We start from the raw sequence: 21,766 nt of genomic DNA, 5'->3' as shown, positions 1-21,766 counted from the left end.
GACAAAAATTGACGTACTAACCGTGTATGACGCCTTCAACATGTGTGAAGGAGATATAATTATTTTTTTATGTCTTTCTTGTATATTAGCATTCATTCTATATATAACAAGTGTTTCTCAAACTCGGGGAAAATTGTTTCCTATATCTTCTACAATTGTTATTATTATTATTATTATTATTATTATTATTATTATTATTATTATTAGTAGTAGTAGTAGTAGTAGTAGTAGTAGTAGTAGTAGTAGTAGTAGTGGTAGTAGTAGTAGTAGTAGTAGTAGTAGTAGTAGTATTTCGTTATTTGCAAATACATTGAAGATTGGTGTTTGATATTTGTCACCAAGTTGTGTTTGAGAGGCTAAGTAAAATAGTTGTAGCAAATTTTTACAACTGTTCCTAGTTGAATATGCGCAATCAACTGTGTTTTAGTCTTAATTCAAATCTGATATGGCATATTTTATGGCTATCAGCACACCTTTGCGATCTATTTGATTCTAACAGCCAGCACAGTGGCTGCGCTTAACTATCCTTCGGCTCATTTCAAAGCTATATACATATTTCTTCTCTAACTTCCGTAATGTCCAAGTCTCTGAACCATACAGTCCAATGCTCCAGATATAACACTTGACCAACTTCTTCCTGAGTCCAGTATTGAGCCTGCTGCTTAAGAGTAATATTTTCTTGTTGGATGCTTCTCTGGCTATGTCTATTCTTGACCTGATCTCTTTGGTGCAGTAAGCGTCTCTTGTCAAAATACTTCCCAGATACTTGAAATTCTCGACTGTTTCAAGTTTTTTTTTCTGTTGTATTCTGACCCGTAAGGGCGCGTTTCCTCCGGATATTCTTATGACTTTCGACTTTACGATGTTCATTTCCGTTTCATGTAGTTCTCCGGTATCAACTATTTCGTTAATCAACTTCTGTAGTCCTTCTGCGGTTCTATCTATTATAACCGTAACATCTGCATACCTGATCGTGTTAATGATCTGCCCTGCAATCTTGAAATCCGCAATTCCCATTAATGATTCCTTCATTAAACGTTCACTGTAAATGTTTCGTAATTGTGGCGACATACTACATCCTTTTCTGACTCCTCTTTAGATCTCCACGCTTCTGGTTTCTCCTTCATTCAAGCGCAACTTCATTGCTGTCCTATGTATAAGTTCCGAATGAGTCGTCGGTCTCTCCAGTTCACTCCGATTTCTTTAAGTAATTTCAACAGTTTCTTAACAATGGACTCGGTCGAAAGCTTTTAGCCAGTCGATGAAGCACAAACACAGCTCTTCCTTTACATCAAGAATTCTTTCTAATACAATTCTCATCAACCCAATAGTATTTCTGGTGTCTTTTCTTTCCAGAATCCAAACTGATCTTTTTCTAACATCATTCACTTTCCAGCTATGTGTTCAGTATGCATACAACAATATTTCCAGTGTGGGAAAAAGGCTAATGGTTATGTGCTCGTTGCACTTCTTTGCTTTTTTTTTTTCTTGGGCAATGCAATCAATGTAACATCAAGAAAATCCTTTGGCCATTCTCCACTCAGGTAGATTTTGACAAGAATTGAAGTCAATACTTTCAATGCATTGTCTGCGAATCCCTTGAGCACATATACAGTAATTAATATGTATATACAGACTGAATATGAAGTACACAGTTCAGCTTTCTACTTACTATCACATTATACAAATATAATCTTTATTATGGTGAAATACCAAGATCTTTGTACAAAGATTGAAGGATTTTGTTTCTTTCTTCTCGGCATTTAATTCTATTTTTTATTTAACTTATATTGAAACCTACTCTTGCTACTATTACCCCAAATTATGATACTAGATATGAATATCGCATCACGGGTTGTGTCATATAAAACCTTAGCTGTTACTAGATTTATTTTTCCTTAGTGAATCTTATTGCATAAATAGAGACGTTTTAATTTAGAACCCAGTTTATTCATGTTTTCTCAAGTGAGAATATACTTTCTGTAATTATTTTAAGAAGTTTATATGTTTGTTATTAAATCAGAGATATGGGTAAGCGAACTGTTTCTCATATGAGGAAAATCAGCGATATATGACTTATTTGAATTTTAACATACTACTGTTTATCAGCCATGCCGACACTTATTTTAATAATTGCTTGCTGATCTCCGTCAGCATTTTTTCTCACTTAGCAGAAGACAACTTGGAGACAGTGTAATAAATCCCTCATAAATGTGGATATATTATTGTTTGATTCAAGCATTGTCCCAACCTATTAAACGTTTTATTGTTTTCCTTGCTCCTTTAAAGGATAACTTCCACAGATTCAGTGAAATGCCAGACGTTATTTAATCAAGTAGGAAAGAGCGATAGTGAATTTTAGCATCGTAAAGAATTATACGTTTACAATCCTATCGCTTTCATTGTGAGGACGTTTGTGTTGGAAAGCTCTCAAATGGCAGGACTAAATTATGATCTGCCCCTGTGTTCCATGAAGTTTTGAGGTGTTCCTTTGGAGGTGGGGTTACGGGTTGAACTCTGCGGCACTCAATCTCCGGTAATTCGGCTCTCTGGACCACAGGATTCGGAGATTTCTCCCCTCTCCAAAAGCTGTCGCACGCACATGCGAACGTTAACAGCATTGTGTATTGATTCTCTGTGAGTTCAGTTTGCTTCACTGGCCTCTATACATGTATTCGTCTCTCTGTCTCCCATACTCAGTCTCTATCACTATCTCTCGAGCGTGAGTGCGCGCTTGTGTGTATGACTGGACATGAGTAGGAGTGTGAGTGTGTATAAGTGGGTATTGGTGTGCAGAAGTGAACCTGTGAAAGTAGGGAGAGCAACCCGAAAGGATGGGGTGTTTTAGTATGTCAAATGCCTAGTCAAGGGTGGTTTGCCAAATCTTACCTTTCCGAGAGTCTGTTTTAATTTTCAATTTTCATTGACAAGTGCCAGCTGGCTTAGAAACACAAATACACAAGTATGTAGGTCACGTTGTGAAAATATGGACATTTCGCTTCATAACATGAACTAGTTTAGCGCTGTGGCATATGATAGTTATGCTATACTGCTTGTTTAATATATGAATAGAAAATTGATTGCCACACTTTATTTAGCATCGTCACTTTAATAACAGAACGAAAATGTTATTTGCTCTCATTCTATTTCTATTTATTATAGTTCATTTAGAATAGCATATTCTAAGTAGAACCATGCTTTGATAGCTTGCGATACATATATATTATTCAGAAGCACTCTGCACTTACAATTGCAACAAATAATAAACACATTCTTTGTGTCTTTTAAGGGTTTGGCACAGTCGTGGTCACAAAAAAAAAGTGGGACTGCCTTCTAGAGACTGAGCCCGAAGTAATTACCCTATGTCCTTAAGAATTACCCTTAAATTTGGCTTCATTCTCTGAACTTTTGCCATAGTCGCAGATTAAAATTGATTGATAATATTGCAACCTACATACGATAATTTCTTTGTGGACAAACTTAAAATGGTACAATGTAGAAAATTACAATGAGTTTAGGTCACAAATGTGCTACATTATACAGGGTGTCCGGAGGGGGACTGACAGTTTTTAAAGTGTATAGTTTTAATAGGGTCAGGAATACAGAAGGAAAGAAACATGAATTTTATAAGAGAACTCAAAAAGGTTATTTGGTCTTACAAGTCATTCTAACTCAGTGTAACTCCACGTGAGCTCCATTTGTAACTCTTACAATATCTAGCTTGAACTTAGTTTATCTCCATGCATTCTGTAACATCTGAGGTGTTACTGAAGCAATCACATTCCTAATATGGTTCTTCCGTTCATCAAGTCTTCGCACCTTTTCACAAGAGTGCACAAGTTCTTTCACATACCCTCACATGAAGACGTCCAGGGGTAACATCAGGGGAGTTTGGAGACCAACTAATTTTGTCATCACGGCCTATCCAACGGCCAGGAAATTCAGTATCAAGGTATTCCCTCATTTGTAGGCTTCGATGTGGCGGGGCACCATTCAATTGGAATATCACTTGAGCTCGCAAATGTTCTAACTGGGGTACATCAAAGTGTTGAAACATATCTAAGAACACTTTTCCTGTTATGGTTTGCTCTATGTAAAAGAAGGACCTATAACTGCATTGTGTGTTAAAGCGCAATGAACATTCCATTTGTGTTTGTCTCTAGAATATGTACGCATGCGGATTCTCAGATCCCCATATCCTAACACTGTATGTGTTAACACAGCCAGACAAGTGAAAAGTTGCCTCATCAGATAAAACAATGTTCAATAGGAAATTATGGTCATAATCGATCCTGTCCAGAATTTCAGTAACAAATGCTGCTCTCTGTGGCTTATCGTTGGGATTAATTTCTTGCAACAATTGCACCTTATACGCTTGCAATTATATTTTGGCTCTTAAAATTATATTTTGGCAGGAACACTGATAAATACATTTGTAATTTATTTTCTCTAAAGACATTCATCAATTAAATCTGTATTTATAATTCAAAATAAACACACAAGTACGATGAGAGGAATATTTACAATCATGAATCTTTGCAAATATACAATATAACAATTTGCTTGTTATTTATATCTTTGGTGCTTGAGGCAATGGGCTTGGTGATATACAAACATTATGTGTGGAGATAGTTTCGGAGTTATCTCTTTTCCTCCTATTATCTTCATACTATGATCTTCCATCACAGTTTCCCGTCTCATTTACCCTCGGGGCATAATTATGCGACGTTAGACTAAACAAAAATATCATATTTTTAAATTAGAAACACACAAAAAAAATGTTTTGAATACATTTTGTTAGGAAGAAAAATTGAAATATTTAAAATGTAAGAATAATGTTGTTTCATTATGTTAAATTAATAGTATCTGACGACTGAAATAACCAGGATCCTTATAACAACATTCATTATTAGGCGTTCAGTATTTTATATTTATGTATATTTGTGTCCTTTTCATAAGCTTTTATTAGCTGTTCATAAGCTTTTCATAAGCAAATATTCTTTCATAAGCTTTTATTATTTTGTTTTCCTGCTGTGAAATTATCTTATCCATTGATTGTGCTGTATTGTAATAGCAAAATCATTACATGGGTTTGCATGTATATGGAGGAAATCATTGATAATTACATCACCGAAATGCACACTTCACTCTGGTCCTTCTGCATGCATATTTGGTTCAAACCCTCCCAACAATCTGTGGAAATTTTCTTTCTCTTTTTTTTGGGAAAAAACTATGGTAAAGAAATATAATATTAACGGTTGATAAGATGTCTGAAAAAAATCATAATGGCAAAATCTGCATGAAGAAGCATCTGCTTTGTTCCAAAAGAATCGTCTGCAGCAGGAATCAAAACAACTGGTTTCATTACTCTAAGTCGTAACGAGTAAAACGATATCAAGATGCTGTAGATAGAGTTGTTAACTGACGAATAAAAAACTGGCTAAATCACAATATTTACAAAATATGAAAAAAAATATATGTTTTTTATCACTATTTTCTGTTGTTAAAGTTGGTAACTGTATTTGTTTTATGAATTAACACTTGATAAAATGTTTTGTTTATATGAAACATATAAGTACAAAATACATTTAAATAAATATTTTTCTATTAAAAATATTATGGAAAATAGCAAGTTTTTAAACGATTGCGATTTATTTTACTTTAACATTTTGAATTATTGTATACACGTACATATTCATATACAGGGTGATTCACGAAACTCTTAACAGAGCCTTAACTCAGCTTCAAGTGCACACAAATCTGTGAAACAAATAAAATCCAAAAGTCCATAACGACTCATGTATTAATGCCTCTAAAATCAAGAATGTCTCAGGAATACCTCCAGTGGAGGCAACTTCAAAATTTTAAACGAAAACATGGGTTAATTTTGCCCTCATTTAAACAATCGCTAAACTTTGAACAACTTTGAGAGGAAGCACTTTGCTATATCTCTTAACATTTGGGAGCTATACAAGCTCATTAATATTCGAGATCAATATACGAGGATTTCCGCATGTTCTATTTCAAAAGGAATAGCAAATAATTGTTAGAAGTACGAACGTGCATATGAGGGAAAAACGGTGCAATTTTAGAAAACAGTGAAGTCTCAAGAATATATATATTGAGGCAGCCAGCTTCAAAGTGCCAATTAGAAACAAGGGTCGATTTTACTTGCGATGAAAGAGGTGCTAAATATTGCACCACTTTCATGGAGAATAGTTCATGACAATTGGTGCCGTAAGGCTGCTACAAAAGCTGAGTATTGACAAAAATGATGAGACACGATTTATGATGGCAGAAAAAAAACGAAATAGAAAAAAAAATAGGTCAACACGAAGAAAAAAGTAACGAATCTGCTGTTGCAAATGGGTTTAGCAAAATACGGGGCATGAACCTGGTTATTTTCAATAAAAAATCAGAAAGATGAGTGCATAGCGAAAGAATCGTCTTATCTTCTCCATAGTGTAGTAGATGCAGCCTTTGATCACAAAGTCACAAAATGTTGACGACGAATAACAGTACAACGATTTATTCGCAATGCATAGTTATGAACAACAGCTTTAAGATCGGCCATATTGATGATCTGGAATGGGGCTATAATGCGTTGTTTCATATTTCGAATTATAGTTGGTATATTGACATAAAGAAGGTCCTTAATTCGATTTCAGAAAAAAAAATAGTTCATACAAGCAGATCAGGAGACCTCGGAGAAAACTGGACTGGAATCTCTCCCGGTCCAGCGTTGCGGAAACATAACATTTGACTCTTCCCCACACATGGCAACATTATGTGCAGGACAGAAATCTAATTGAAACCACATCGTCTAACGTATTTGGAGAGACACATTTTCCAATAGCATCTGCAGATGGTAGCAGAATAAATCACGAAACATTTCACCTGTTAAATGACCTCAAAAAACATAGTACAATGACCTGAGTTCCTAGAATTCCACGCAACACATTCATGCTCCATCGTTGCTGCCGATTGACTTTTCACATCCAGTGCGGATTATCCACTGTCCAGTAATGTGCATTGCGGAGATTCATGTAGTCATCGTTGCAAAGTGTGCTTCACCAGTCTATGTAATGAAAGATATGCAATTCAGACGTTTTCGGAATTGGTTGACTACCCAACTGCAGAACAGAAGCTGTAAATTGCAGTCAGCATCACTTAGTTCATGATACAGAAAAAGGTGGTACGGACAAGAATTGTACTTTGACAGAATACGCAGCGCACTACCTTAACCGACACAACGCTCTCGTGTGATCTGCCGCGAAAATACTTGGCACATGTGGATTCGCTGCTGCAAGTACACCAATGACAATGCTTTAATCTCGAACGACTCTTTTCCAGACATCATAGTTTCCTGTCTGCGGCAATCGTGTTGCTAATTTCCGCTGAAGATTGTAGAAGGCTTTGTTACTCTGGATAGAGTGCAGTGTATAGTCACGTTGCAGCCCTACATTTATCCGATGTTCCCTAAAATCATTACCATTTGGAATACCTTCAAATTCGTAAACGGCAAGAATGTAATTTACTACTGACAATTCCTTCTAAAATCACTTAGCCGTCAACAACATTTATGAGCTCTAAACCACGGTGGAACTGAAGTTCACGTCATCTTACGAGTTTGCAATACACGGGGTCAGCTGAGCTCAATTCAAGACATATTGTCCAGTACAACGATCATTTTAACTCTTTACGCAGGTTACTCACTCTAGGACTCTGTTATATATACTGGGTATTCCATCGCTCATTCTGCTCTCTGTATGTCATAACAGCAATAGCGTGTCCGAAAACAACACATATTATTTCTTAAGAAAGGTAATTAATACGTTAGCTACTGGATCCAGAATAGTAACTAACTCTATGGCCTATGGAACCCGGAGGTTCAATGCCGCGTTCACAAAAGCTCTTCACTGATTTCCTTCCTTAGCCAATTGGATTCGGTTTATGCTTTGTATTCCTATTTACGCGAGATCCATCTTAATATTGTACTCCCATCTGCGCCTAGTCCTCTTAATGGTCGTTTTCCCATTGGTCTTCAAGTTAAGATTTTGAAAGCGTTCCTACTTTCTTCTATCCTGGCTACATGGCCTCCCCACCTGAGCCTCCTAGATTTGAAGACCTTAACAATGCTTGGCAAAGCTTATAAATTATGCAGTTACTCGTTATGAAGTTTCCGCCATTCCCCATTCCCGTTTCTATTGGATCCGAATATTCATCTCAGGATCTTGTTCTCAAATACTTTCAAACTACGTTCTTAATTCCGAGTAAGTGGCCATGTTTCGCAACCATATAGAACAACAAGCATGATTATCGTTTTAGATATTTTAAGCTTCAAATTCTTCGACAGAATTCGTGACCACAAGAGACTTTGAAATGAATAATAACACGAACTCCTTGCTTTTAGTCGACATTTAATTTCTTCGTGAATATGATTTTCGTCTGTTAATATTGATCCTAGATCTTTGAAAGTATCTACTTCATTAAAAGTATTATTTTATATTGTAACGCATCCATAATATGCCGTATTACGATCCCAACGAACTTCCATGTATTTAGTTTTATCTGCATTTATTTCTAAGACCGTGTCCCTGCAAGGATTTAATAAGACCTCTACATTTATTTATATTGTTCTACTATCATCCCCTATTAAATTTACATCATCAGCATACGCCATAACCTGGTGAACCCCATTCAACTCTAGATCTTCATTGCTAGCCTTCATTTTCCTTATAGCGCATTCCAGAAAAAAAGTTCAATAATAATGGCGATAACGCATCTCCTTGTTTCAGGCCATTCTCGACGTGAAAGCTCGTGGACAATTTTTTTCCTACCCGGACTTTACTTTGGCATTCATTTAAACATGTCTTAATTAATCAAATTAGCCTTCTCTGTATTCCAAATTCTGTAAGAATGATGCACAATTCTCCTCTCCTAAAAATGTATTAAGTCTTTCTAAAATCAATAAATAGTTGATGCACCGGGGTATTATCCCAGATAGCATGTAAGCTTAAATCAAGGGTCGCTTTCCCTTGATTTTGACTTAGCAATGTACAGTTGATGCGACAAGCGACAATCAACGTCTATTTTAGCTTGTTTTTAACTTAAAAAGAAGCTTGAATGCGACAAGCGACAATCAACGTTTATTTTAGCTTGTTTTTAACTTGAAAAGAAGCTTGAATTTATCAACTTTCTACTAAGCCTATTTCAAGCTTGATTCAAAACGCTTGACGTTTGTCGATTGTTTAGCAAATGGAGCCATCTGTAGGATTGGTGAGTAGTCTGAGATTTGGCGCTTGATTTCTTCCAAAAGGTAAACAAAGGTAAGCTATGTGTATGAAATGTAATAATAAGCCTTACTTTAGTTTTAGTTACAAAATAAAAAGGTGATTTTTATTTTAGACTAGTGTGCTGAGCGCTTTTAGGATAGTATTACTTTTCAAATATGGATGGAATGTTATGTTTATACCTTTTATGTTGTTTTCTTTTTTTTAAGTGTGTTCATCCGTATAATGTATACCATATTTAGCCATTGGATTCTTTAAAGTCAGTGATGGCTCTTGACAATTAGCATCAGGATAGGCGCCCGAAGGGGAGGGGATGGGGCCCGGGCCCCCTTTGGCTTACGAAAATGTATACGTAATATAGGAAATCATGTATATTAAATACCAGGCGTAATATAGCAACCATGGAGATGGGCCCCTCCATAGAAAATTTTCCTCGGGCACCCCTGAATATCAGTACAAAAATTAGAGCGTTAACTTCAGCAGACGGCTTTAGCATATTAAAAATTTATAGGTGGAATACTTGATAACTGTTAAGGCATTGCTTTAGCAGACGGCTGTACCATATTTATATCGATTTTATGGTCATTTTTCACTAGATTTGAGATAATACTGTTACATATAGAGAATTTTGGAACTTGGGGGCCAAAATCAGGTAAAACCACCGTGTTTACAGGAGAAATGAGTTGGTGTTACGTAACCGTAATTACTAACATAACTAACCAAACCTAACCTAAATCATCAAAAACAGAAAATATAGGAAGAAAGTACGAATTCAGGTAAAATCACCATGTAAAAAATTATTGCGGATATTTTATGTATTTTTCCACTTTCCTCGTTTATGTGCATGTCCTCCGTTGCTGACACGCCTGCTCTCTACGGACGCATCCCCTCGCTCCGCTCGGGACTCCCAGCTACACTCCTGCCCTGACTCGGTTAGATGGCATTCGTGCTTTTTTGTGGCCACCTAGCACAAGTTGGTTCGTGGTTTATGCACTAGCTTCTCATTTGGTGGATATTCTACAAAAAGGAACCGGGAAATGCAATGTGTGAACATTTGGTAAAACCATCTGCTCGAGTAATGCCCAAGTATCTTAACCCAGCCTAACCTAAACTAACCCAAACTAACTTAACCTACCTAAACCATTAAAAAAAATACAAAATATATACCAAGAAAGTACAAAATTTAAGCAAAATATTGCCACCCCCAGTTCAAAAAAATATGCCGTTACATAACACTTTACGTAGCATAGCTGAGCGAACGAAGGGGAATAGATGCCCCGCAGGGCTCGTTTTTCCCCCTATTTTTTAAGTTACACGCGTTTGGCATTGCAACCATTGCAGACGGTCATTTTCCAAAGCTTCATATGTACTTACTGCCATCTCATTCCTTGCTTGTATTCGTCTGCCTACCGCCTTGTCAATTAGATCCACCATAACATACTTAATTTTCCATTTCGTAGCATTCTATATAACAGATACGATTTATTAAGTCTAAACACATTAAAATAATTTATTTAATTAGGTAGAACCATCTGCTAAAGTTAACCCCATATTAATAATGAAGGTAGTTAAATGATAATGTAAGTGTTTTAAACTCAATAAATTGTATGTGCAAATGAGTATACATGGGAAAGTAAGTATGTTATGGTGGAGCTATTTGCCAGGGCGGAAGGCGGTTGAATACAAGCAAGGAACGAAATGACAGTATTTGTATGTTAAGTTTTGGAAAATGACAGTCTACAATGGCTGCAATGCCAATCGTGTGTAACTTAAAAGATAAGGAGAAAAAACGAGTCCTACGGGGCTTCTAATCCCCTCCGCTCGCTCAGCTGTGGTTCGTGAAGTGTTTGTAAAGTAGTGCCTCAAATCTAGTGAAAAAATCAACAAAATCGATTTAAATTTGGAGAGCCGTCCGCTAAAGTAATGAAAATTACGTTTTATCTCTACAATCGAGGAGAAAACTGCTTTGAATTAATACATTGCCTAAGCTTTCTTGTTTTAGCTTTCACCGATACACTAAAAATTTTAACTGATGTGGCTTCCCCAAGAATCGGTACGGATGATATTTAAATGCAGCAAGCAAGCCTGGACATTTCACTCATTTTAGAATGCATCATGCTTATCTTTCGTTCCTTGTGTTCTTCCATATTTATTCGGAGGTTGGGGGCAAAATTGAAGAATATAAATACTTATGTCCGACTTTATTTAGTAACAATTACTTATTCTAAGGTATACTTCATCAATCTTAGATTAAGTGATATCACTCATTTCATCGCTTTACAATAAGAGCAAGGAAAGGTTCGATCGGGTATGGACTTTTGGGTTTACGGTAAAAGAACGATGAATTTCGAAAAATTACTTATTGGATATTAATAATAATTCAAAATGGATTATTACGCGAAAATAAGTTGGCATATTAGTTTGAAGTTTGTTAGGTAAGAAGTCGACGGTGTAAGTTTGAAGAAAACTAGGTTTTTCGTTGCTTACATTTTTATCTTTTTATCCTCTAAAAACAGTAACTTCGGTCTCTTAATTGATTTTAGTGCTTTAGTTTACTTTTTTTTTTCTACCAGATGAATGATGTCTGGATTTAAAATCTCAGAAAAATATTTGCAATCTGAACGGATGTAATAAAGAAATAACGCTATTTTTCAGGATTGGCCAAAACCATGTTTTTTTTTTTAAAAAAAAGCTTTTTTTCACTTAAACCGGAATGTTTGCTTTACACCAGTTTCTTTTTTTTTTTTTTTTGTTTGTTTGTTTGTTTAAATACGTTTACCTTAGATTAAAGTGGAGTAACCGTTGCCCCCTTTTTTTTAAGAGTAAAGGTAATTTGAGGCTGATGATTCGATTGAACAGGGTCGCAACCTCGAGAAATGAACGCAACTCGCTCAAACTAGTGGTCATAGGTCAACTAGTTCTGCAAATGATTTGCCATTACATCATAAATTATTCAGCAGTCTACTCCTTCAGCATTGGTTAAGCTTGAATTTTCCTTGTCGGAGACATGATAGTCCACAAGTTGAGTGGGGGTTGGATTCGTGAAAAATACTTTTTTAACTTGTCTCTTTAATTGTGATTTTATTTTATCAAGTTTGGAGTTCCCGCCGAACTGCCTGTAGTGCGCTGCCACACTAGCGGACGGTCAACAAAACTTTTCCACAGAAGCTGATTAAGTGTCTAAATTTATAACATTGGAAAGTAGATCGACGAAACAGAGATTTCCATTAGGTTTGACTGTTGTTAATAATAATAATAATAAAAAGTTTTATTTAGAAAGATAGTATGAATGGTCCAGAACTATTAGTCACTTCCTGTATTGATTAGCAAATTAAATTAAGCCTATATTTCTGACTGACTAAATTAGATCTTCTGTACTATATAGTCTTTTAAAATTGTCCATTGATTTAATGTGTATAACTATAGAGTGATTCCATTTTGCCGTTCTTTCCCTTTTGGTTCTTAAGTGGCTCCTAAAATATTCACAAGTATGCAAGATCACTGCAACGTATTTCTATCAGTTGACCTCCGTGGATGATGGGTCTGTGGATTTATCGCCTTTGTTATCAAGGGATTCTGGTTTCGAGTTCAAATGAAGAACAATATCTCTCGAGTGCAAACTGAGTAGTGGTTCGGATCTCACTTTAAGCTGTAGGTCCCGTTCTTCATAACCCCGCTGTTATGTCCTTAACCATAGAAAGACGAAGGTGGGTCAAATTTGCCCGCACCTTCTTTTTCTCTTTGCCCGAACAAATGAATTTTACAACGTTTGAATTTTTTTGTATTTTCTTCTGTAATCTAAACTTAAATTTAGTTTTATTAGAAAGCACATTGTTGTGGTAGTTTTTTTTTTTTTTTTTAGCGCAGGAGACTAAGTACATTTTTTTAGCAACTTAGAAATGTTAAGAGGAGTACAGTTTTACTTTGAAAGGATCATGTAAACTGATCTATTCTTTGAATGGATGACTAAATTAACATAATCTACTTTTATATATTGAGCAAACGTAATACTCTCAGGTTTAGTATAGTAACTTGTCTACACAGGCTAATGTATTTCAAGCTACTTCATGTCTGCTAACCAAATGCGGTAGTAGTCTGTACTGGGACTTGTAATATTTCCTATTAAAATAAAATTTCACAAGTCTTAAAATAATTTTACAACTCACATTTATTAGTAGCAGTCATTAAATAACTTTAACACACATTAGTAGGGTTAAAATTGGAATTTACAACCACGAGCAAAATTGACCCCCCTTAGTCTTTCACGTGACCAATTATAGTTTAGTCTTCCTAGGGTTAATGTTAAGATACACGGATGACTAATGATAGTGAATGATTATGAAGGAATTAGTGGCATGAGAACGGGAAAACCCTCACGAATATGATATTGTCCATCATAAACTCATAAGGCCGGAGATTGAACCAAAGATCCGTCGCACCAAAAGGCAACGTTCTACCTCTGAGCAATCAACCCTTTCCTTCCGCAGTGCTGATGAATGACGTCATACTCTAATGACCTGGTCATAATTCTGCAACATAGTGGTCTTCTACACACGTCTTCCTAATTGTTCCCCACTTTCCCCCCCGAGATTTCTGATTAAATGAACAGCGAACTCATATTTAAATAAAATCTTTGAGTTTTGTCCCACGGTTATGCGGGGCAGCCTAAAGGAGACGGTGATGATGAGAATGAATTAAATAATGGATTGAAGAAAGTGGAGGGGAACGGTAGAACCCTGAGAAAATCTACGCACACGGTGTTTGTCCACCACAAACGTACACCCATGTCCAAAATTATTGTCGCATGTCTATAAATATGTTGTTGTAGGAATAAAATTTTATAACGAATTCGCCCTGTATTTCTTATAATGTTGGTATGTGCATAATCGGCAAAGACATGTATGTGGCAAATTTCATGTCAAAAGAGCAATAAATAAGAACAATAAAACGAAAATAAAACTTTCTTGTCCATTTGTTTTACTCATTCTAATTTACGTGCTTATAATTCTTTCCCTATAAAATTTTCCACAAGAAGACAGTTATAGATATGCGACAATCATTTTGAACATGAATGTACATTTAATTGTTTCAATGGTTTGTGAAATAATATATTTTCTAGTTATATTAACACCTTCAAAACAATATTTCCTAAAATTTATTGCAGATATCAGAATGGTATTTGGCCAAATGCAATCTACTTTAGCTGACCTTAGTGAAAGAGTATCTTCCGTCGAGAAGAAGGTCGACACACTTCTAAGTAATGGTGTGAGTGTGAAAGCAGAGTCCATAAACGAAGAATCCGAACTTCTTGGCCTTCTGCCTCTGCGAACGTTCAATGATTTTCAAACATTTGAGAGAAAGCTTGAAGAACCTAACTTCGGAAAGAAATATGTAAGTATCCTATCAAACCTGTACAAGTTATGAAGCAGGTTTCAAATCTTTGTTATATCTTTTAATTTACGTCGGAACATCTCTCTTTTGACTAAATGTTAGCATCAACTCCATTTTTGCCAATTTAGCCATTATCATGTGCATAAGCTATGGACTATAATTTTGGTCAACTTGCTATTCATACTTGTTAATATAGTCATTTAGGCGGCAATTAAATCTTTTGCAGTCAATTTTTTTTAGAAAACATGAAAAACCTAAAAAAAAGTAGTTTATCTTGGTATTTTTCTAATTCTTTTGTTTACAACAGCACTTACATTGTCACAGTAAATTAGATAACTTTTATCAGTCTCACCTATCCGTCACGGTAAATTGGGATTCCTGGATCTGGTTTCTCCATAGTCTATTTGTTTGATTAGTTTCTAGTGTATTTTTAGTTTGGGTGGATTTTTTCTTGTTGAGATGCGTGCATGTGCATGTATATATTTTTGTGATAGATCAATAGTGTTATCAAGCCATACCCAGCATTAGAAGTTGAAAATAATTCAAGAGATTTTATTACTTCTAGTCAATGAAGGAACAAATTGTATTGTGAAACTGTTTGATTTGAGGATATCAAAAGATAAATAATATTAGAACATCTTTGTAAACTAGTAGACTTAAAGTACCAAATATTTAGTTTCTTTATTCCTAAATTCTGCTACCTATAAGTTAAGGTAAGTTGAGCCATTTTTAGCTAGTTTTTGTGCGTCATTTAGCTATTTTCTGACACTACTTGTTGGCAGCACTGATTAACCCACTGTTACTTGTTACTTTTGGAAGTGTATGTAATTTCCATATACATATACATACACACACACAAACACACACAAACACACACACACACACACATATATATATATAGTATTTTTTTTCTAATTCAAACGGACAATGGTCCTTTTAAATAACCTCTATTCCGATATAAAGCTGAAAGTTACCAAATAAATCCCAGGCAAACAGTTTTTGTTAGTCACGTAGCCCATTTGATACGGCCTTCCGTGAAACTCAGAACCCCACGCCTTTTTTTTTCACACTTCACATTACAGTATCTAAAAATTAATCTAGTTTCATTCATGCTTTGTTTTTTTTTTCCACTGGTAGAAAAACATAACAATACGGACCCTTATATATATTGTTTTTCTTTTTGATTTCAGCATGCATTAGATCTAAATACTTTCCTTTCTTTCAGGTAATAGTATTACTGTCAATTGGTGGTAAGGATTTTAAAAGGTTTCGCTCACAATGCAATAAGAAGGACTTTGTGCGACAAACTCGCAATGGAATTCTCCTACTCTGGCAGGAAACCAAGGATCATGAAGCAAAAAAGCACACCTTTGGGTCCAACCAAATGTACAATAAGATCAACAGTAAGTTGATTTGAAAAGTTGTACTGAAATATTTAACTTCATTTATTTATTTATGCTAGTAACCATACAAAATTCCAGTTTGCTAATTATTAAGTCTTACTTCTCTCGTACTGGACGTGTGTTCTCATATTAGTATGTCCCAAGCAATCAGAAGTAATTCTTCATGAATAAAGTATGCTTTGAGTACTTTAGGATTCTTTTACTGTCAAGTAGTAAAATATGTAAATGTGTTCACACTTACTGGGTGAATATAACATCTGTGTAGAATGTATAGGAAATTCAATAACTGATCCAACACTCTATGTTGTAAACAAAGCTTTACTGGCAAAGCTTTATTTAAACAAATCTTTGCTTTGAAAAGCATTCAAAAGAATTTGTAAAGTGTACGGAAAATCTAAAACCAAATAAAATTCCAAGGTAGGAATGATTCCAGGGCTAAATAAAGTCAATAGTGTCAACGAATTTAAATTGAAGTACAGTGTAGGAATCACTACTGTGAAGTATAATTTTGCACCAGACTTTTCGTGTATACCTGTAAATTTGATACTGTCTACCACACGAATATAACTTTGTTGGGTTGGCAACACTGTTAGTCTGGTAGTATTACATAGTATGCCAAACTGTCTCCCCTGCCGATATTTTAAAGGTGCAAAATTTCAGAGCTCTTTGTCTAACACTGGAACGCAGATAAAACACTAGAAGAACATAGCTTTCGAAGTTACCATAATTCCAGTATAAAAAGAGAAAAGTTGCAGGCTTTCAAGACGGCGAATAGTCAAACTTTCGTCTTTCTGTCGTCTTCATCTTTCAATTTTTCGTGACAACGAAGGTAGCCAAAACCTAATGTGTTTTTTGTAGTGTTATTTAAGGTGACTTTAAACGTTGACTCAAAACCATATCACCACTAAGGGCACCGGAAGAAAGACTTGTTACACTTGTATCGAAAAATGTAACTTTTCCATTATATAATATACCAAAAGTGTGGTGGAAGATAACTTTCTATAGTACCCTTACATAAAAATCACAAAATAGGAGCCTAGCTTAGGTGACTTGAAAAATAATATAGGAATTAATTTCAGCTCTAGGTATCCATGTTTAGAAACCATACCATAATTCCGTAAAGCTATTTAAGAGGGAAATTTATTTCAAATGACAGTTTTTTTTAAAGAGTAAAAATCGCTAGTATTTGCTTGAAATTCTATCTTTCTTTTCAGCTGCTGTTCGTAAGATGTACACCGTCGCAACAGAAGAAACGGTGAAGGAAGTATTGGGTGTTTGGCTGCAGCAGGCGGAGCCTAGACTACTGCGTAGGTAAGTATAGTTTTACCTATTTTCCTTACAATCACGAGAGAGATCGGAAAGTTCTTACCATCACTAAATAAGCTAGGGATCTGCAACTTAGTCCATGGACGCGTTCTTCTCTGCATATACGTTTTGTATTCACTACATTTCTCACATCTATAGGTCACTAGATCAATATCATATGCATAGAATTCTGTGGATTTGGAGGGAAAAGAGATTTACAGCGTTTCAATGCCTCTTACTTTCCCGGACCCCAAGATATGAACATCTTATTATAATAATTGTAATCCTTCCCTTTTTCTTCCTTTTAGGATATGTATCATAAAACGCTTTTGTAATAATTTTAAATGAGAAGTTACTTCCATATTTCAAATCTTAAAATATTTAGAGATATCGACATTTTATTAGAATAATTGTAATCCCCACCTTTTTTTCTCCTCTCCACATCGTTTCTTTCCCTTTTTACTAGCATGTCAAAAAAGAAAGAAAAAGGGCCGAAACACGTGGCAAAGTATTTTAAATGAGAAATGGAAATACTGAACTTCAAATCTCTCACCTTAAGGGATTAAATACTTTACTATAATAATTATAATCCCCATCCATTTTTCTTTCCACCCCCCTTTCTTACCTCCGAGGCATATTTCAAAAGCGCTTAAATTCTTATCTACTTATTTTAAATAATATGAAAATACCAAATTTCATGTTTCAAACCTTCATAAATTCAGAGATTTCGACATCTTATAATAATTCTAATCCTCACTCCTTTTCTTTCTCACCTTTTTTTCCTTTGTACTAAAATATCAAAAACCGCTTAAATATGTCCAATTATTTGAAATGAGACATCCGAATATCAAATTTCAAGTCTGTAACCTTAAGGAATTCGGAGATATGGTCATATTTTAAAAATACGTCCCACACCTATTTTCCTCCCCTTCCTGTCGAGTTTGCAAAAATCCTTCCTTAGTGGTATCCTACGTAACAAATCCCATGTACTGTCCATATTTAACTTGTCTATCTTAAGCGATTTGGCCTGTGCAAAGATCTGTCGGTCACTCAATCACTTAGGTCTTTGTATTTTATATAGCGAGATGAGTTCATTTTTACGCACTCATGTATTAGTACACAGTGAAATGAGATGAAATGTTTACCTTGTATGTATTTATTATTTTATTATCCCTTATAATTTAGCAACTTGCCTGTTACTTTCCTCGGAGGATGGAAATTTTAACTAAATTCGAGATTCATTACTGTTTACATTTTTATTTTCTTGTCTTCTGGAAGAAAGTACCTCTGTTAATTTTATTTTTTGATTACTCCTATCTGCTGAATGAATTTTTTTTTAAAGAATAACTTTTATTCCTTGATTAATTTTGGTGTTGATTACTTGTTTTCTATACTGCAGGAAATTTCATTTTTTGAAAACTGCGATGTCAGAGTAATAGAGAGATAGGCACTTACTCTTATATTTGCCTTCTAAAAACATTTCCTACCTGCTGCATGAAAAACAGAAAGCAACTAACCTATTTTTTTCTTGACTAATTTTAGTGTTATTTTACATCTTTTCTATCTACTGAACGAACTCATCTCATGAGAGAAAAACTACAATACCACCCTCTTTCTTGATTGATTAGAGTTAATTACTTCTTTTCTATACTAAATGAAACCATCTTACATTCTGGAAAACTCTGCAATGCCATTGTAATAGAGAAATATGCAATTGCAGTATCTTCCAGACGATAAGATTATTTCGTTTAGTATAGAAACAAGCAATAAAGTACTATAATTAATTAAGATACAAATGGTATTGTAGTTTTTTTTCCTTCTCAGAAGATACGGTTTCATTCAGGAGATAGAAAAGAAGTAAAATAACATTAAAACTAATCAAGAAACAGATTTTTTTTCCTAGAAGATAAAGACTTCAGCAGTTAGAAAATTTTGTTAAAAGACAAAATAATAGTAAATGCACATTTCTCTCTTACAAAGACATTCCCGAGTTTTCGGGAAGATAAGACTTCATTCAGTATGAAAAAGAAGTAATCAACACTAAAATTGAACAAGAAATAAAGGTTAATGTTTTATCCACAAGATAAAGACTTCATTCAGCAGTGGCAGTAATAAAAAAAATTAAAAAAGTAAGAGTAGTTTTTTTCCCCCAAAGACAAAAAGATTTCAATAGGATAGAGCACGCCAAAGTATGCGTATGCGTAAACACTCAACAACAAATTAACAGGAAAATAAATAGGGAGACATAGGTCTTAAAATGCATTCAGAATTTGACTGGATTGAAGTAAATGAAGTGATTTTCCTGCCTTGTGCCATGTACACTGAGAAATGTTTCTGCTTTCAAAGATGGGATATAAAGAACTAGGTCGATAGGTCGCAGGAGTATTTACTACTTCTCTATAATGAATTGTGAAACGACGCTAATGACTCCGACACGACGTTCCATGAATATGGGTCAAATAAACTTAGTGTTACATTTACGGTAATGAGTCATCCCTTCTTCATTTGATATGTATGATGAAGGCAATATGCATGTCTTCCTATCAGTGATTCTTGTGTTTTGAAAGAATGAAACGTTGCAAAGATGTATTCCTCCGCTGTAAGAGTGAATTGTTGTTTAACACCTCTTTACGTGTTAGTCACCAGTAACTTTTTTATTTTTTATTTTTAAAGAGAAATATTTCATTGAACCTCTAAGGTATGTTCCAAACTCGTTGCAAAATGGTACGAAGTTGTCCGTGTACACGGTGCCTACTTTAGTAAATTCTACACTTTTCCTGTGAATTGCGAACTACACTTTCCCATGCGTTCTGTTGTACGAGACGCAGGATAACGCCTTGTAGGTCATCATCTGCCATTTATGTTGCTCCGTGAAGAATACAAGGTATATAGGTTCACACACTTATGACCTATCTTTCCTGTGAATCGTGAGATCAGATTGCATTTCATACAAGGCATGGAGAGAAAATTACAGAAATAAGTAAATATTTGTTCTTCCATCTCTCAGTGATTTCTTATATCAGTGATTACTTCGTTTGTTTTTCGTAACGCCGTGCTTATACAACAGTACCGAGTGAGTCAATATGACATTTTCTGGATTTATCTCAATTGATGCTCTCACAGAACAATGCACATTTTCAGCTAGGAAATTAAAAAAAAACTTTACTGAAAATTTACTGGCACTAGAACATTGAAATAGGTAAAGTGAATAAATACCATGCAGTGGTACCAGTGATGAAACAAGTAACATACTTCGTGACTCGTGATCCGGAAGTAGTCAGATCCCTGACCCTGTATGACCCAGACAGATTCGTGCGATCCCGAGACGACTTAATATCAGACTGTGGGAGAGTATGTTGTAATTGTAACAAACGCGATTCTTTCCTTTCAAGTGTTTCTTATGAGTGATCGTCAAAATTTAATCAAATAAGGCTGTAAAACGTAAAATGTAGAATATAAGGGATGCCGCTAAACCGAAAGAGTGTTTGGGTAATGTTTGTGTATAGTAGTGTTTAAGATTACTTTATTAATTTTGAGTATGGGAAGATGAATTATATTGTATTTGACATAGTCAAGACACTTTGAATAAGAAGTGTCACACTACAAATCTAACATCTGAATAGGTGAGCTCGATTAGGGAATATTAATTCACTATAAAAAATTCTACCGTAATGCTATAGAGATCATATTTGGAGTGCTTCCAAGCCATGGATCACCAGATCTGAGAAACGAGTGCCAGACTCTGTTGCCTTGTGTGGCACTTACTTCAAAGAATAATAATGTATTTTAATGAGAGCGTATTTATAAGGTAAACAATATGAATGTTTTCTTTTAACTGTGCAATCAATTACATGTTTTTCAGTACGTATTTATGATCGTTATTTTGCAGAGAACGAAGAAATTCAAAACCTGTAGTGGAAGGTCACACCGTTGAAGTTGAGGAACCCAATTAAGGAAATAAGTTAGAAATAATACAAAATATGTAAATAAGTTCAATAAATAACATTGTAATACAAGCTGATTGTTTTCATGGAACCTTATATCAGTTATTGCGTAGAATGTAGGGATAATTTATTTCAATTATGTAGCAGCAGGATGCGAAATCATAACAGTTATGATCGGGGAGAGATAGGAGTAAATAAATAAGTAAAAAAAATTGCACTGGAAAGTTTTGAAATAAAGATTTCATATATTGAACATCCAAAAGTATTGATATATGTAAGGTTAGGGATAATGCTTATCCACTAGGTTGTCCACTAACTGCACAGATTTACTGTAAATAGTTTGTATACTTCTGACAGTGTCGATGTCACCTTATCTCTCCAGTAAATTATTGAGGATGAATTTTCTTCCAAAATTTTGAAGTATGGGAAT

At 34.9% G+C, this 21,766-nt stretch overlaps 1 protein-coding gene across 3 annotated transcripts; it reads left to right on the top strand.

Annotated features, from left to right (window-relative positions):
* Nucleotides 1–9,205: 9,205 nt before the first annotated feature.
* On the top strand, nt 9,206–21,408 carry LOC145688241 (uncharacterized). Of its 3 annotated transcripts, XR_014131861.1 has the most exons (4): nt 9,206–9,329; nt 14,458–14,684; nt 17,302–17,398; nt 21,282–21,408. XR_014131861.1 is itself a non-coding variant. In XM_081762174.1 (3 exons), exons 1-3 carry the CDS (start codon nt 16,069–16,071, stop codon nt 21,343–21,345), a joined length of 180 nt encoding a protein of 59 aa, XP_081618300.1. In that variant the 5' UTR covers nt 15,946–16,068; the 3' UTR covers nt 21,346–21,408. The 3 variants fall into 3 exon arrangements, 1 of the variants encoding a protein (XP_081618300.1); XR_014131860.1 differs by lacking the exon at nt 9,206–9,329 and having other exon boundaries at nt 14,233–14,684; XM_081762174.1 differs by lacking the exons at nt 9,206–9,329; nt 14,458–14,684 and adding an exon at nt 15,946–16,087.
* Nucleotides 21,409–21,766: the final 358 nt, after the last annotated feature.

The sequence above is a fragment of the Thermobia domestica genome, chromosome 6 (assembly GCF_964235325.1).
Source record: "Thermobia domestica chromosome 6, izTheDome1.hap1.1, whole genome shotgun sequence".
Taxonomy (NCBI): domain Eukaryota; kingdom Metazoa; phylum Arthropoda; class Insecta; order Zygentoma; family Lepismatidae; genus Thermobia; species Thermobia domestica.
Note: the sequence above shows the minus strand (reverse complement) of the source record. Positions and strands in the feature narration are given on the sequence as shown.

Coding starts and splice junctions, on each gene's coding strand:
- LOC145688241 (XM_081762174.1), top strand. Junction 17,399..21,281: donor GAGCCTAGACTACTGCGTAG/GTAAGTATAGTT, acceptor GTTATTTTGCAG/AGAACGAAGAAATTCAAAAC.